Source organism: Phyllostomus hastatus, unplaced genomic scaffold, assembly GCF_019186645.2.
Source record: "Phyllostomus hastatus isolate PE091 unplaced genomic scaffold, TTU_PhHast_1.1 phas_scaffold_1674, whole genome shotgun sequence".
Taxonomy (NCBI): Eukaryota; Metazoa; Chordata; class Mammalia; order Chiroptera; family Phyllostomidae; genus Phyllostomus; species Phyllostomus hastatus.
Genome location: NW_025334011.1, coordinates 11,749,487 through 11,764,915, shown reverse-complemented (window position 1 = coordinate 11,764,915; position 15,429 = coordinate 11,749,487). Strand labels below are relative to the sequence as shown.

The following is a 15,429-nucleotide window of genomic DNA, read 5'->3' as shown; positions in this document are numbered from 1 at the left end:
GGATTTTTTCTGTGTGGGTTTTTTTTTTTAAACAAAAACTATATGGTTGTTGTTTGGTTCTGTTTTATCCTATAAAGAAGAAGCATGTATTGGGGGATTTTTAGGGAAGTATTTTCAATACTTCATTAAAACATTCTTCTGAAAGAAGCATATTAATTTGTTCTAGAGTGCAGATCCATAGGATGTTAAATTCATTATTATGAGAAAACTGTATTTGTAGCATGTCTTGTTTGGTTAGAAGCTAGACCGTCATCCACAAGGAATAGGAAATCACCAGCTTAAAAACAAGCTCTGCCTTCAGAGTCCTGTCTGTTTCAGCTGTCCTCCACCCAGGGTGCAGGGATCTACTGACTTCTGTCAGCTTCCAGTCACGGGAGAATCAGCGTGATTATGTGGAGGGAATTGCTTGAACCTCAGCCTGTTACTTTGCCTCTGGGGCTGCGCTAAATGGAAGTTTTCATATCTTGATTTTCTTTTTTAATCATCTTTAAGAAAATACTTTGTGGTTCAGTTTGATATTAAATGAGTGAAGGAAAGTGTGTGTAAAGAGAACAGGTTTGTTCGGCTCTGCTTACAGCTAACTGCTTTTAGGGAGAAGCCTCTGCAGGCTGGTCATGACCAGGGTCGGACAAGGTCAGTGTCAGCCTCTCCTGATCGTCTGAGAGTTGGACTGCCGAGCAGGTGCTCCTGACAACATTTTAGCTCATTTTGTGGAGGAGGATGGATTGGGTTCCTTCTGCTCAGGGTGGATCTGTGCAGACTGCTGTTTCTCAGAAAGCTTCTTGTTTGTTTTGGGGCGCAGCCAGGCCTCTTCTGTGGGTGGTGTGCGCTGTCACAGACCTCAGGCCCCGGAGCCTGTGCTTCGCTTTGTCTGTCAGGTCGGATGGGCTGGAGGAAACAGGCGGCCAGCGTTTGAGACAAACACCATCAAAGTGATGTCCGCGAGCCTGTGTAGGCAGAGTCTCTGGGCAGGTTGCTGTGAGGTGTGGGACTCTGGGTGGTGTGAAGAGAGAGGAGCAGAAGAGACAGGTACGGGACTTCTGTTTTTTCTGCAGTAACTCCACCTGGCTGCACTTAGGGACTTGGTTAGCATTTCATGGGCTGGTGGGGCCTCACACTCACTTTTTGGTGTGCGTGTGGTGGTGATTTCCGGATGTTGACAGTGTACTTAGTGTAGAGCATTCCGACTAAAAGTGCCAATAATTTGACTTTTTAAATAAAAATATCATTTTATTTTTTTAAACTGCTGTGCTACTACCAAAATCTACTATCTAGCTCTCTAAATAGGAAAGGCAAGCACATAAAACTCATAAAGGAATCTTTCTTTGTGATCTTTTATTAAATTCCATGTAAGATATAGGCCTTATATATAATAAAATTTACCATAAAATGGGAAACAGAAACCATGGAAGACTATAAATACACCTTTAGAATTCTTCATTCCTTACCTATTCCCAATTTCTCTTTCTCTCTCTCTCTCTTACACACACACACACACACACACACACACACACACACACACACACACTTGCATGCACACCTGTATTTGCTTGAAAAATGGGTAGCAAACGTCCTGTAGGGCAACAGAAGGTACAATACAATCAAGTAAGAGGTTGAATATAAATTGGAACAAGTCTTAACTTTTCACTTTCATTTGGCTACTTTTACTAATTCTCTTTGCCGGGTTTAGGCTTTTCAAACATTCTTTGGCTCTGGGAGAGGGCGTTGTATAACTATAAAACTTGAGACTCCTGGCCCTAGAATAAATGTTCCTTTAAAAACCCTAAGGACAGAAAATTGAACACAGCTGTGCAAAAGAAAACGGAAAAAAAGCCAAGGGCTGGTCCAGGCTGCGGGCGCCCTGACCAAGCCTCCCAAGTGCACTGGGGCTGTGGTTTCTTGACGGGGAGCTTCGGTGGTCTTTTTGAAAGTTGCAGGAAAAGACTAAGACCTCCCTTTAGAACTGGATGTTTCTGTGATGTGGTTAGGAGAGCATTCTAACTGGATTTGTTTTTCATTGTCCTGCTTGTCCTGTGCATATTCTATTGTTTTCCCCTGGAGAGCATTGGGGTTTCTAGTCATTTTCTGCAATGTTATGATTGCACAGTTCCTACTTATGAGTAAGCTTCAGAGCTGAAGCAGTTTTCACCAGTCAGAACGCAGAAGAGGCAAGATTTTTTAGCCCCAAACTCCCCCTCCTCTCCTTCCTCGGTCACAGAGTCTCCCTCAGGATGAACAGCTTTGAGGTGTGGCCCTGAGGACACAGCATCACTGCTCCTGTCCTCTGGGAGGCTGACTTCTCTGGGGTTGGCTGGTAGGTTCCCCCATTTGGTTTGTGGCCCACAGGAGCCATCACCGTGGACCCTAACCTCAGGGTTGCCTGGGATTAATCATTCTGCTCCATGTCAGACTGTGTAATGGTGATTCATACTTCTTCCTCTGCAAGATTAGATTACTTTAATTTCCATATCCTGACTGTGCACCAGGGATTTGAATTAATACTTGTTGGTATAGAGAGCAGTGTCATGTTTCTGGGCAAAAAGGACTGACCTTGCCCACTTGGCCATCGTCAGAAAACATTTAGAACTGGCCTGTTGTAACTTTGCCTTCAGTTAGTTCACCTCGGAGGCTGCAGGCAGGGCCTCTGCATGCACCTGGCCCAGGTGCAGTGCACATGCCTAAGTGAGGCCGTGTCTAGGTCAGAATGCGTGAGAGATGTGCAAGGGAGCCCTGCACTGAAATCAGGCACTGCATAATGGGGAAAATTTTCCCCAAAGAGGTACTTGGGAAGGAAATAAAGTAACTCGGGCTGTGGGACGGTCTCCCCGAAGCCAGCAGGGCCTGCGATCATAAATTGCAGGATAGTGGGAGCAGAGGGAGGTCACGGAGCCTTTGAAAAACCTCTGTGTTTTGGCTCTCTTCCTCTAAACTATGTATTATTCATTCTGCTCTTTCAACAAATACTAATTGAGCACTTCTATGTCCTAAGCACGATTCTGAGCACTGGAGTTTAACAAGCATCTACAAAACAGACACAATCTCTGCTCTCCTGGAACTGGCTTCGGGTGTGGGTGGTGGCACTGCCGCAGGAACAGGGCTGGAGAAAGCCACAGGCAGAGTCCGGCAGGAAGAACTAAGTGCAGGAGTTTGAGGGGAATGTGCCTATTTATTTCCTGTCTTTCCTCTGACACAAGGTACGCTGTCCATTGGACTTATATTTTCCATAGATTCCCCTGAAGGGATTTCTCCATGCATGCTGATAACATGGTATCACGAGTCCCTGAGATAACGTCAGGGTCTTTGAAGGATTTGTCTGTTACAGACTGAATCTGTGTTGGATCAAGCATTTTAATCTTTGTTTACTATCCTACTATCCAATAATTCTCACTCCAGAATGTCTTGTGTTAACATACTTTCTCCTTGAGTCCCCTTCCTGTCTTTCTTCTCTCCTTTCTTTTCTTTCTGCTGGTTCTCTCCATTTTTCCTTCGTGAATGTGAGACTGCAGCACTTTGCCCTGGAATTACAGAATCTCGGTTGTCTAGAACTGGACGGGACTCTGGGAGTCATAATCTAGATACACAATTTTTGGTCTCTAGACTAAAATGAAGTTTTTACTTGATGCAGCTAAATGAGAAATGTAATAAAATGAAATAAATGTTTCATGAAGCTAAACTTAATTAGTTGATTCTGTATCTTCCCCTTATTGTCTTTTCTTCAACTTTTTAGTTCTTAGTGTCTTCCACCTACCCCAGAAATTACTCACCCTGCCCCCTTCCCTCACCACGCTCCCTGCCGCCCCTCAGTGGACTCCTCCCCCACCTCGTTCTCCCACACTTTGGTCGTCAGACACTGCCCTTCTCCTCAGTCTTGTAGCTTCTGCCCCAAAACAAGAGTCACTGCCTAAACCTTCAGGTAGGAAGTCACCAACTGTGCTGCCAGGAAGCTGTGTTTCAGGAACCCCAGTTGGAGCCACAAGTACATTTTAAGCTATAACTCATAGCAGTTCTGTTTAGTAAATTATTGGTACTGCGGTCCAGGTTATTACAGGTTTATCAGGCTTTGGTGGGTTGGCTCAAGTGTGCAGCCCTCACTTGTAACTCTGTTTCTGGAGGAAAATGAGAATGAATTTCACAAGGGGACCCATATTGAGCAGGAGAGTGCATGCACTGTGTCTCCAACCCCAGGTGAGTGAGGCATCCTGGTTTGTGGAGGCTGGGAACACAGTTGCAGAGAAAGCTACCCAGGCCCTCCCTGTTCCCAATGCATCTCTGAGGTCTGGATATTGCTCCTGGTTCTCCTTTGTAACATGGTGCAGATATTTGCCTATTCACACACTCTTGAAGAGCAAACAGAGGTTCTTTGTATTTTCTCATTCAGGAGTAAGAATATTCCATTCCCTCTTGGTGTTTGGGATCAGCAAAAGAAATTACTTATGGTGCAAAGCTTTGTGTCAACAACAGCACAGAAAGGAAAGAGCCTCCAGAGTGTTCTTTGGGGTAGGAGGTCCTCACTCCACCAGCTGCATCACTTTAAAGTCATGTTCCCACTTGAGAACCTCTGTGATTCTGCCATGTGACAAATTGACAGAAATCCCATATTTTTAGATATATAGTGGCCTAAATGGATCATGTCATTCTTTGTACATCTCTGATTACTCTCAAGACTCTGAGTCTGGTGTCCAGGAATGTGATGTTGGTCCAGCTGTGCGAGGGACTGCATCCCTGGAGCCAGGACTCATAAACACGGTCCAGGCTCCCCCTTGGCAAACTCACATTTCATTTTGACCGTGAGGCCAACAGTTCTGTTCATGCTGAGCATTGCTACACACCCATGTTCTTGAAGCAGCAGCCTGGGAGAAAAGAGTTGGCTTGCTCATCTGTTGTTTAAGCCAGTGACCTACACATGACCTTGGGGCTTGAAAGATTGTCATCTAACGCCAGTGAAGTTCTTCATAAGCTCTGAGAGAGACACAGACAGAGAGACAGACTCATTGCTTGCTTGATTTAGATTATCTGGGAGAGGGAGATTTGTTGGTTGAAAAATAATGTTAACCAAAAATAATATCCCCCCTTTTTTTTTGCTTTTTAAAAAATCTACCCAGAAACAAAATTATTTGTCCATGGTGCAGAAGGATCAGAGTGGTGTATCAAGTGCAGGTGTAAGGAGACTAAGGCTTGTCCCTGTCTTTACTTAGAGATGTCACAATTCTAATTTTATGGGAAAAGAAAAAAGAATGAAATGAAATGATTCCAAGACTTGTCCTGTCATAGCAGAAATTAGGATATAATGTGTACTGGTCCTGCTTGCCAGGTCTTTTCATCCTCTGGAAATGAGAAGCTTAAAAAAATACTTCTAATGATTGCTCAAGTCCATTGCCATTTAGAAAGTGGAACTTTTCAGAAGGCAGAAGCAGTGAGACAGAGAGCGTTTTTGTCTTGCGCTCCCCGCACTGACGGTGCTGGCCAGTGCTCGGACATCAGCCTTCCTCCAAACCAGGTGCTGTGCACGGGAAAGGTGGGTGGTGAGGCTGGTGCCCAGAAGCACCCGAGCTGGCTATATCTATTTTATTTTCTGCCTGTAAGCTGAAGAACCAATGTGTCACTCTCCAACTTCAGAGGGGTATTAAGTACTGATTAATCAAACCTGAAAAATAGAGAGAATTCTGTTGCTGAATTAAAATAAGGGAAAAAAAAGAACGAGCTGCAAGCTATTTTGATTCTGGTTTTCATTTTTCATATACAAACATTCGTGACCTTTACCGAGTGGCAGACGTTGGTTGCTAGGTTGTGCGGATACAGAGATATGATGGAGTCTCTGGCTTCTGGGCGCTAAGAGAATAAAGGTTGGAAATCACAGACCATATCAGGAAAGGGTTTATTGGGAAAATAATGTCAACTGAGTCATAAAGAATGATGAGCAGTGGTCCCCCACCTTTTTTGGCATCAGGGACCAGTTTCATGGAAGACAGTTTTTCCACGGAGGGGGAAAGGGGTATTCAGGACACAGGGGGTGCTCAGCTGGTAATCCAAACGAAGCTTTACCTGCTGCTCACCTCCTGCTGTGCGGCCCGGTTCCTAACAGGCCATAGACTGGTGCTGGTCCATGGCCTGGGGGTTGGGGACCCCTGGATTAGGGGATTTCTAAATGAGAAGAAAGGGAAGAGCACACTGGGATATAGCAACCGTGGTCACTGTGGTTTGTCATGGTCACCTGCTGAGGGGATTGGTGGGATTGGTGGGATATGTGGCTTGAAGAGGTAGGTACGCCCTCAGTCACAGAGGCCAGGGACTGGGGCATCTCCAGTAGGCCGGGCATTCTCAGCTCTGTCCCCCACCAGCACATGTATGCCGGATGCTCTCCTCCTGTGTCACATGGTCCTGAGTGTATCCACATGGGGCGTTTGTAATGAAGCAAGGCATTAAAATTCCTCATAACATCACAACTATTGGCAACCTTCCTGTAAAAGGCAATCACAGCAGATCTTGGTCTGTATGAGATAATCTCTGGGCTAAGTGTCACTCAATCCTTTTTTCTGCCACTGATGAATCTCTAAATGCAAGAGGGTGAAAATCACTCTTTCAAAAGGACATTCTCACATTTACTCTCCAAGCACATTTAATTCAAAGAGTTTGTCCAGCAGCTTTTATCACTGAGCAGTGACTGGCTGCCCAGCCCTCAGCCACTAGGCCCTCACGGGGAACTGCTGCCGGAGCCCACACTGAGGTCTGGGCTGGGAGGGATGTGCCAGGTCAGGCTGTGCGTGAGGCATTCTGCAAGCAGTGGAGAGGGTGGGTTTGGGGAGGTGTCGGAGGCTGGGGGGCAGTTGGAGGCTCTGACAAGAGTCCTGACGAGAGGCAATCAGAGCATTATGGGAAAGTGGAAGTAGTGGCGAAGCCTGCGCTTCAGGCAGCAAGACTAGGTGATGGCTGGGATGGGAGTGACAAGCCTGCATGAGACTGTGGTCAGTCAGGTAAATGGGGCACATGTCATAATGCGAGAGGACGAGTGTCACATTATTTGCCTCGAGTTGCATGTTGCTGTGATCTATCTAGTGTTCTGAACCCCAGGGAATGACCACCATCCTGAATCCTGCCTCAGATGTGGCGGAACTCACTCTGGGAGAGGCGGGGCGAGAGAGTGACTGCCAAGGTCAGGGTCCTGGGAAATAGACATTTGAGAGAGAGGAAAGGAAGGAGGGACCAGGAGCCAACTGAGGATGGGGGCGGGGCGGGGGGTGTCCGCAAGGCATGGGGAGAGACAAAGAAGTGTTTCAGAAGAGCATGTTCCATGAAGCTGGAAGCAGTCCGAGAGGATCAGGTGCCTTGGAGGGGCCAGGTCCACCGAGAGAGCCTATCATAGTGGGCAGCAGGTTCTGGGTGCGAGGGAGCTGGGATCAAATGGGAAAACTGATAGGGGAGCACAAGGGGCTGGGAGAGGGAAGGTTGTAGTTGTGGAAGATGAATTCTGATAAAACATGGTGGTACATTTGCACAACAGAATATCACTCAGCCCCCCAAAAGAGGGAAATCTTACCTTTTGCAACAGCACGGATTGACCTGGAGAGTATTATGCTAAGTGAAATAAGCCAGTCAGAGAAAGACAAATACCATATGATTTATTGTGTATATGGAATCTAATGAATAAAATAAACTAACAAAGTAGTGAAATAAGCCAGTCAGAGAAAGACAAATACCATATAATCTCACACATATGTGAAATCTAATGAACACAAAAAACTAATAAACAAAATAGAAATAGACTCACAGATACAGAGAACAGACTGACAGATGTCAGAGGGGAGGGGTGTTGGGGAGCTGGGTGAAACAGGTGAAGGGATGAAGGGATTAAACAAAAACCAAACAAAAAAGCACAGATACAGACAACAGTATGGTGACTGCCAGAGAGGAAAGGAGGTAGAGGGAGGTAGAAGAGGGTAAAGGGGAGATAAATGTCGATGGAAGGAGACTTGACTTGGGGTCATGAACACATACAATACACAGATGCGGTATTATAGAATTGTCCACCTGACACCTGTATAATTTTATTAACTGTGTCACCCCAATAATTTCAAGTTTTAAAAAAAGAGACACAAGGCAGGCAAGTGCTTGCAGGGGGAAGTGGGCTGCAGGAGCTTGTGGGGTGGGCATGAGGGAGGTTGCAGCATGTCCTTGCTGCTCTGCTGTCTGTCCTCCAGGGACCCGAGAGGGGGTGGCACGTCCTCTGTGCGCTCCCTGGTGTTCCCAGAGCGAATCGTTTCCAGGAGGCAAGTCCAGTGTGGGTGAGTTTGGCCCTCAGGAGGCACAGGTCAGCAGTATCTGGATCTAAGTTTTGTGGACACTGAGATGTATGTAGGCACTGAGCGGATATAGGCACTGAAACATTTCAGTTGGTCCATCCTACCCTGTGGAAGGCCGAACTTGGACCTTGTCTTTTTATTTTCCAGTGTAACACTCACAAGACTGCAGAACTCCAGAGTTCAAAAAGAACTTCAGAGTTTCTTTTCTATACTGTTTATAGTAGCATTATATTTGAGAGGGCCCAGCCTCCCCCATTTTTTAGAGAGTTGTTTTCTTGTTATTTCTCAAGTGTAGATCAGGTTTCGAAAATTAATCATCTTGGGCAGTGGACTTAACCTCTGAAAATTATGTGGAGGAATCTTGCTCTATTATAGGAGACACCCTGGGTGTTAAAGGTGCTCTTTTAAGTCCCCATAACACCTGCCAAATAGACATTTTTAGTTGGAAAATAATGCTTTCATTTCTAATTTTGTATCGAATATTTTACTTTGGATCAATGGCTTTCTTGTAGAAACATTTCCAATTTGAATTTCTTAAGATGGCACCGATGAGAGGAAAATCTACTTAGATTTAGTTAAAGTACAATTACAGTTAAGTAGCCCGTTTACAAATGAGTTGCATTTGGAAGTTTCATTTGAAGTAGTTTTTTCTGTAATGGTTAAACTTTTAATTTTGAGATAATTGTAGATTCAAATGCAGTTGTAAGAATTAATAATACAGAGAATACCTCTGTACCTTTTACCCATCCCTGCTCCCCACCACCTGGTACCATGTTGCAAAATGATAAACCAATACCATTACAAGGATATTGGCACTGATGCAGTCAGTGGAACAGTGGAAGGGATCCAGAACAAAGGTGCCTCCTGGTGCCCTTGAGAACCACTTCACCCCCATCCCTAACCTCTGATCACCACGAATACGTTTTCCAGTTCCACAATGTTGTCATTGGGGGAATGTTGTATAAATGGAATCATACAGCATCTAACCTATTGGGATTGGCTTCCTTTTGCTCAGCATAATTCCTTGGGTATTCATGCAGGTCGGTGTGTGTGTTAAAGTTTGTTTTACATTATCCCATGGCATGGAGGTACCACTGTTAATTGAACCATTCATGTGGAAGGACATCTGAGTTATTCCAGGTTCCGTCTATTTCGAATAAAACCACTATGAACTTTTGTATTCAGGTTTTTGTATGAAAATAAGCTTTCATTTCTTTGCAAAAAATATCCAGAGTGCCATTGCTGAGTCATGTGCTAGTTTGGTTTGGCATGTTTAGCTTTCTAAGGAACTGCCACACTGTTCCCAAGAGTAGCTCAGCATTTTACGTTCCCACCGGCCACGTGTGTGAGTGACCCTTCCCAGAATCTGGTGTTGTCACTATTGTCTATTTTTTGCCATTCTGATAGGTGGGTAGGGATGTCTCATTGTGGTTTTAACTTTCATTTCTCTAATGGCTAGTGATGCCGAATGTCTCTGTGTGCTTACTTGCCATCTGTCTATCTTCTTTAGTGAATTGTCTCTTCACACCTTTTGCCCATTTTCTAATTGATCTGTTTGTGGTTTTTGCTGTTGAATATTGAGAGTTCTTCAATATTCTAGATTTGCAATTTACATGATTTTCTCCCACTCTGTAGCATGTCTTTTCATACTCTTAACAGAGTCTTTCGCAAAGCAGAAGTTTTCCATTTTCTTCTATTTTTTCCTAAAGTTTTACATTTTACATTTAAGTTCATGATCCTTGGTTAATTTTTGTAAAAGCTGTGAGGTTCAGGTCAAGGCTATTTATGTGGGGTTTTTTGTTTTTTGTTTTTTGTTTTTTGTTTTTGTTTTTGTTTTTTACCAATGGATGTCCAATTGCTCCAGTTCTAACTGTTGAAAAGGCACCTTTTGTCAAAAATAAATTGGGTGTATTTGTGTTGGTCTGTTTTTGGTTTCTCTAATCTATCATTATAGCTACACAAGAGACCTAAATATGGATAGACTGATTACTCTCACTTTATTCCTCTGTTTCAACATTGTTTTATCTATTCTAAGGCCTGTGCCTCTGCATATACATTTTAGAGTAAGCTTGTCTAAATCTACCAAAATCTGGCTGGGAGGTCCTCAGGGTTGTATTCAATCTGTAGATAGTTTTGGGGAGGACTGACATCCTTATCATGTTGACTTTTCCAGTACATGAACACAGTGTACATCTATTTATTTAGTTAGTTCTTCTTTGATGTCTTTTATCAGAATTATGTAATTTATAACATATAGATCCTGTGTAAGTGCATATCTAAATATTTTGTTTTCTTTGCAATGATTGTAAATGGTATTTTGTTTTCAGTTTTGGTTTCCACATGTTCATTGTTGTTATAAAATAGGAGTTATAGGGATATGAATGCAGTTTCTCTTAGAAACAAATATCATAAAAATATATGGTTCCTGGATTTGCTCATGAAAACTAGATTAAAACTCATAATAAAGCAGATATACTGGTCAGTTACTAGAAAGAATAGTAGATTTCCATGTTGTTACAATACTATTATTGAGTAATAGCAAATGAGAAATAGTTATTATCCAACATCTTGGAAATTTCTAAGTCTAGTTTAAGTCTAGTTCTCATTTTAATTTTAATTCGTAGTATATGATTTTTCATTTTCTTCATGGGGGTATCATGAAACTACTCTCATGCTCATCAGGGCTGATTACTTGCATTTTTTGGAAAGAAGAATGTGTGACAGGAGTTCCCAGAGTTTGGCAGATCACAGGAAAATGGAAGAACACATTTAAACAGATCACACGGGTAGAATTACCTGGGATATGAACAAAGTCAAAAGGCACATGTGAAATAGACGTCTGAGAAGAATCGTTCTGTTGGACTCTAATGCACTGCCTGGGCTGCTGAGCCGCAACTCCTAGGCATCGAAAAGTTAGGTGTTTCTCCTCCTGCCTTTTCTTAAAAGACCCCGTGGTCAACTGTTTTACATAAAGTTTGATTTAGCTTTATGCTGCTTTGCTCCAGGAGGAATTTTAATCAGCTTCTATAAATATATAAAATAAGACAAAATGAAATTAAAAATTGATGAGAGGCAAAATTGGTCAAAGGGAAAATAAGATGAGGGCCAGGATGAAGATTAGGAAGCAGAAGTCATGCTCTGACATTCTATTTATCATCTTGAAATAGGTAAGAAATTTGGCTTGGACAAGTTGCTTTTACCCATTGCACAAAATAGTCCGGTGTTTAATTATTACAGCTGCCCAGGGTGCCTCCATCTTTTCACTTGGCCCCAACCCTGTCTGTCTAGGGGGCGGGGGGCGTTGTCCTGCAGGGTTAATTAATAACAGGACTCCAGATCCCGTTTTGGGAGGCGTCTGCTGGCTGATGCAGCTGGTGGTCTGAGAAGGGACAGACACTCAGAGGCACACCATCCAGGCCTCATGGCATGTCGCACAGTTGTGGGTGTGGCCCAGGAGTTCTGGCTTTGTGGTTTATACTGAAGTGAGGATGGACAACTGAGACCTTCTTTCATTCTTAACAACAAGGACACCTACCATTGTAAGTATTTTTGTAGGCAGGGTGGTAATTTAGTTTTAATATCTAAAAAATGCTAATAGCTTTTTAAGAAGTGGTTGGCTTGGTAGGTTTTCTGTTTGCTTGTTTAGTATTTTTGTCCATTTGTTGGTTTTGAGTTAAGGTTAACCAGTTAAGGTTCTTCTGGTTTTTGAGTTGAGCCACCTGAGATCTGTCTGAGGATAATTCTTGCCAGTTCGGAGCATTGTTTTTGGTTTTAAGAAAAAAAATATTTGTATTGTTTTTGAGGAAGCACTTCCAATACAATTCTTTCTTCTGATAATTCATTTTCTACAATTGTTGGAAATGGGGAGAAGTCCACAGAAGTCTACACAGTTCTAAACTTGCAACTAGACCTGTGCCACTCTACATGCTATTTCATGTTATATCTATGTATGTTACTTTTTGAGTGTTCAACTTCTGAACTCTATCAATGTTGTTATTTTAGCCCAGAAACTAGAGTTAGAGAAACATGTGCCCACTCCATTCTGCACTTTTGTTAGCCTGTTCAATAGACTGATGTTGCATTTTTTATTTCTCTGTTTAAGAAGCTGAAAGACAATTTGAACAAACTCATTGCGTTTGAGGTAGCTGCGGGCCAGGCATGTTGCAACAGCTGATGGGCTCCTCTGAGTTCCAAGAGCTATTTTGGTAGATGAGCTGGGATCAGGACTCTCCAGTTCAGGCCATAAAAGGCCCGTCCCCTGTGAGCAGCCCCACTGCTTCTGCCCGCGTCCTTCCAGGCTGAAGTGTCCTCAAGTTTCACGTGGATTTACCCAGTAATGGATGGCCACACCAAGGCCAGATTGGGGAAGTTCAGCATCAGGGACACTGGGAGACTGACAGCTTCCAAAAGAAGACTCTTTTTAATAATATTTTGGCGATCTTTTTTCAGAGAAACTTTGGGGATGTAGCCTTCACCTATGTACTGCGGCTGGCACCCACACGCCTCGTGGAGAGCACCGTTCTAAATTTATCCTGTTCTGAATCATCACTTCGAATAGATGCACTTGCCTGGTTTGTGTTGTGATATTTGATTTTGTACAGTGTTTCTTGGCTTAACTTTTCATATTTTACTTTTTGTTTAGAATTTGAAAGTAGTATTCACTGAAAGGAGGAGACCCAAAGAAAATTCTTGAGGACACCCAAAGCCGGATTCAAGGATATACTGTGTTTTGTTTTGTTTATTTTTTAATTAGAAAAATAAGGAAGTACAGTTTGGTTTCCCCCTTTTAACTTAGAGGAACAAGGATTATACAGAAATTTGAAGTAAGTGAAAAATCTTTCTCTCAGTCTAAATGCAGTTGCCTTTCCGTGCCGTCTGCCTGAGCATGCTCCCAAGGCCTCATGGACGTTCAGGCAGTGCGGTGTCCTGGCAGGGTGCGCTGGCTAACGAGGGTGCTCCTCTGGGTGCCGTAGGGCATGGTGTCGGGTTTTGAAATGATTGAACTTTTTCTCTTAAAGACAAAAGAACTTACTTTATAATACTGAGACGTTTATACTAACAATTTGGTTAATATGATTTAGTAACTACATTCTGTCTAAATGTTAGCACTTGAAGCCTTGGAATGAAAAGTGTATTCACAATACAAAGTACTTCAATGATGATAAGTGTGGGGGTAGAGGTCAGAAAGGCAAGTGTTACTTCATTCCTGTTATTAATGCATCTGGAAATACAAATAACTGGCGAGCCTTTTGTGTAGTCTTTGTTCTGAGCGTTCTTTACCTTTTTCGTTCTTGGTTCTGCAGGTTTGATTTATAGAACCTCTGATGTTCCAGAATGCATCTTTAAAAAATCTCACTTTACTTTCTAGATTTTGAACTGTATTTTATTTCTAAATTATCAAAAAAAACACATGTTTTTTAAGTCCTAGGGATAGCTGTGGTCTCTTTGTAATTTAGTTTGGTGATTTGATTCTGCTAAAAAATAGCAATGGGCCATAGGAGATTTATGCCTTGTTTGACATATTTCTCCTTTAAAAAAAAACAAAGAAAAAGATTATTTCTTTATACTGAATCAGATGGACCAGTAGGAGCAGTAATTATTTCTATCAGGTAGAAAAACCGAATGTTTACAGAAATGAGCTTCATCAGTGAATACTTCTGTGGTTCTCAGCCAGAGGTAGTGCCACAACCCTGGCAAGCTTTTGGAAAAGCTTGGGGGTGTTTCTGGTTTTCACAATAATCAGGTCTGGCATTTGGGGGGATGCAGTTAAAGAGTGTAAGCTCCCTGTAATGTGGGACAGTCACATAAGACAAAGCATTGCCCTGGCCAAAATGCTGTTGGGATCCCCTGCTGAGAAAAACTATAAGGTATAGATGTCCTCTCCCAACCCAGGGGAAGCAGCAGGGGGGCTGAGCGTATTTTGGCTGCCTCTTCTCACCAAACTGGGAGAACTCTTGAGGAGCCAAGCAGCTGGGTGTCCTGACAAGAGTGGATGGTCTTTGTCACTCCTCTGAAGAGGAGAGGCGGTGACACAAACTGGCAGAGAGAGTCCTCAGAAAAATGCGTTTTGGAGATCCGTCTAACTGGTGCCGGGCGCACAACTGTCACAGGGAAATTTGGTTAAAGCACCCAGCTGATGTTACTTCGTTCAGCAAAGCCAGATATGTCTGCTTGTCATTGGAGACACAGTGTTTCTTGGTAACCTCATCTCTGGAAGATTTTGCATTTCATTCAGAACGAATATCTTTGTCAATAACTGGGGTCATTAAAAATTCTACATTTAAAGGATGGTATCACCTGCAAAAAGGCATCGTTCGGGGTCAGGGCTTCACAGAGAACTGAGGGGATGAGCCACCAGGGGACTCTTTTATTATTGAGATGCAAAAGAAGTCATCTCCTAACTCCAGGGATTCCTGGGCTTTCTGGAAACTCACTGCAATGTGACACTAATGCACACATCTCAGGGGTCTCCCCGTGACCAGGAAGAGTCCCCCATGTGGAGCTTCCCCGCAGTTCAACCCTGCATGGTTTTGTCACTGAACCAGGAGCTATGCCGTCACCTTGACTCCTCTCTATATTGGTCACCAGGGCCACTAAGTCCCTCTCACTGATGCTTCTGCCTGCCACCTCCTCCTGAGCCTTGTTGTCTCGTACCCAGATGACTGCATTGCCCTTAATTAGGTTTATTAGTTTTGTTTTGCTTTTTGCCCCCAGGCTCTCTGCTGCCCAGTCCACCCTCAGAATGACTTCCCTACACAAAGATCTGAGCATGTTGCTCTGCAAAAGCCAAGCTCTTGTGGTTCCCCACTGATTAAAGGCTAAAGCTCGACTCCTTAGCCTCCCTTTCAAGGTCTTTGATGCCACTGTTTTTGCTGGCACCCCTCCCTGAAGTGTTTTTGCCTTCCCTTGCTTGCCCGGGGGCTCATAACAGATGAAATTTTTCCAGAAGCTTCCTCTGACCTTCTGTCTCTGGGCTCCAGGGCCCTGACCCTGTGTCCTGGCACTCCCTTCGGCTGCAGGGGTGCCAAAGGGCCACCTGGGTCCCAGCCCTCTCGCCACCCCAAGATCTAGCCCAGTGCCCACTGCCCAGTGGGTGCTCTACAAATATGAGTTGATTGAGTCAAATTGGGTT

General features: G+C 43.6%; 1 protein-coding gene across 18 annotated transcripts in view; it reads left to right on the top strand.

Annotated features, from left to right (window-relative positions):
* SVIL (supervillin) overlaps nt 1–15,429 on the top strand; it is a 213,380-nt gene that overhangs the window by 59,416 nt on the left and 138,535 nt on the right. Inside the window, exon 1 of one of the 18 annotated variants that reach the window (XM_045858129.1) lies at nt 12,571–12,868. The exons of 16 other annotated variants lie outside the window; for them this stretch is intronic. In XM_045858129.1, coding sequence (XP_045714085.1) covers nt 12,856–12,868 — 13 coding nt within the window. In that variant the 5' untranslated portion in view covers nt 12,571–12,855. Of the gene's footprint in view, nt 1–12,570; nt 13,121–15,429 lie in introns of those variants that run through there. One more of the 18 variants, XM_045858136.1, reaches the window with a different exon arrangement.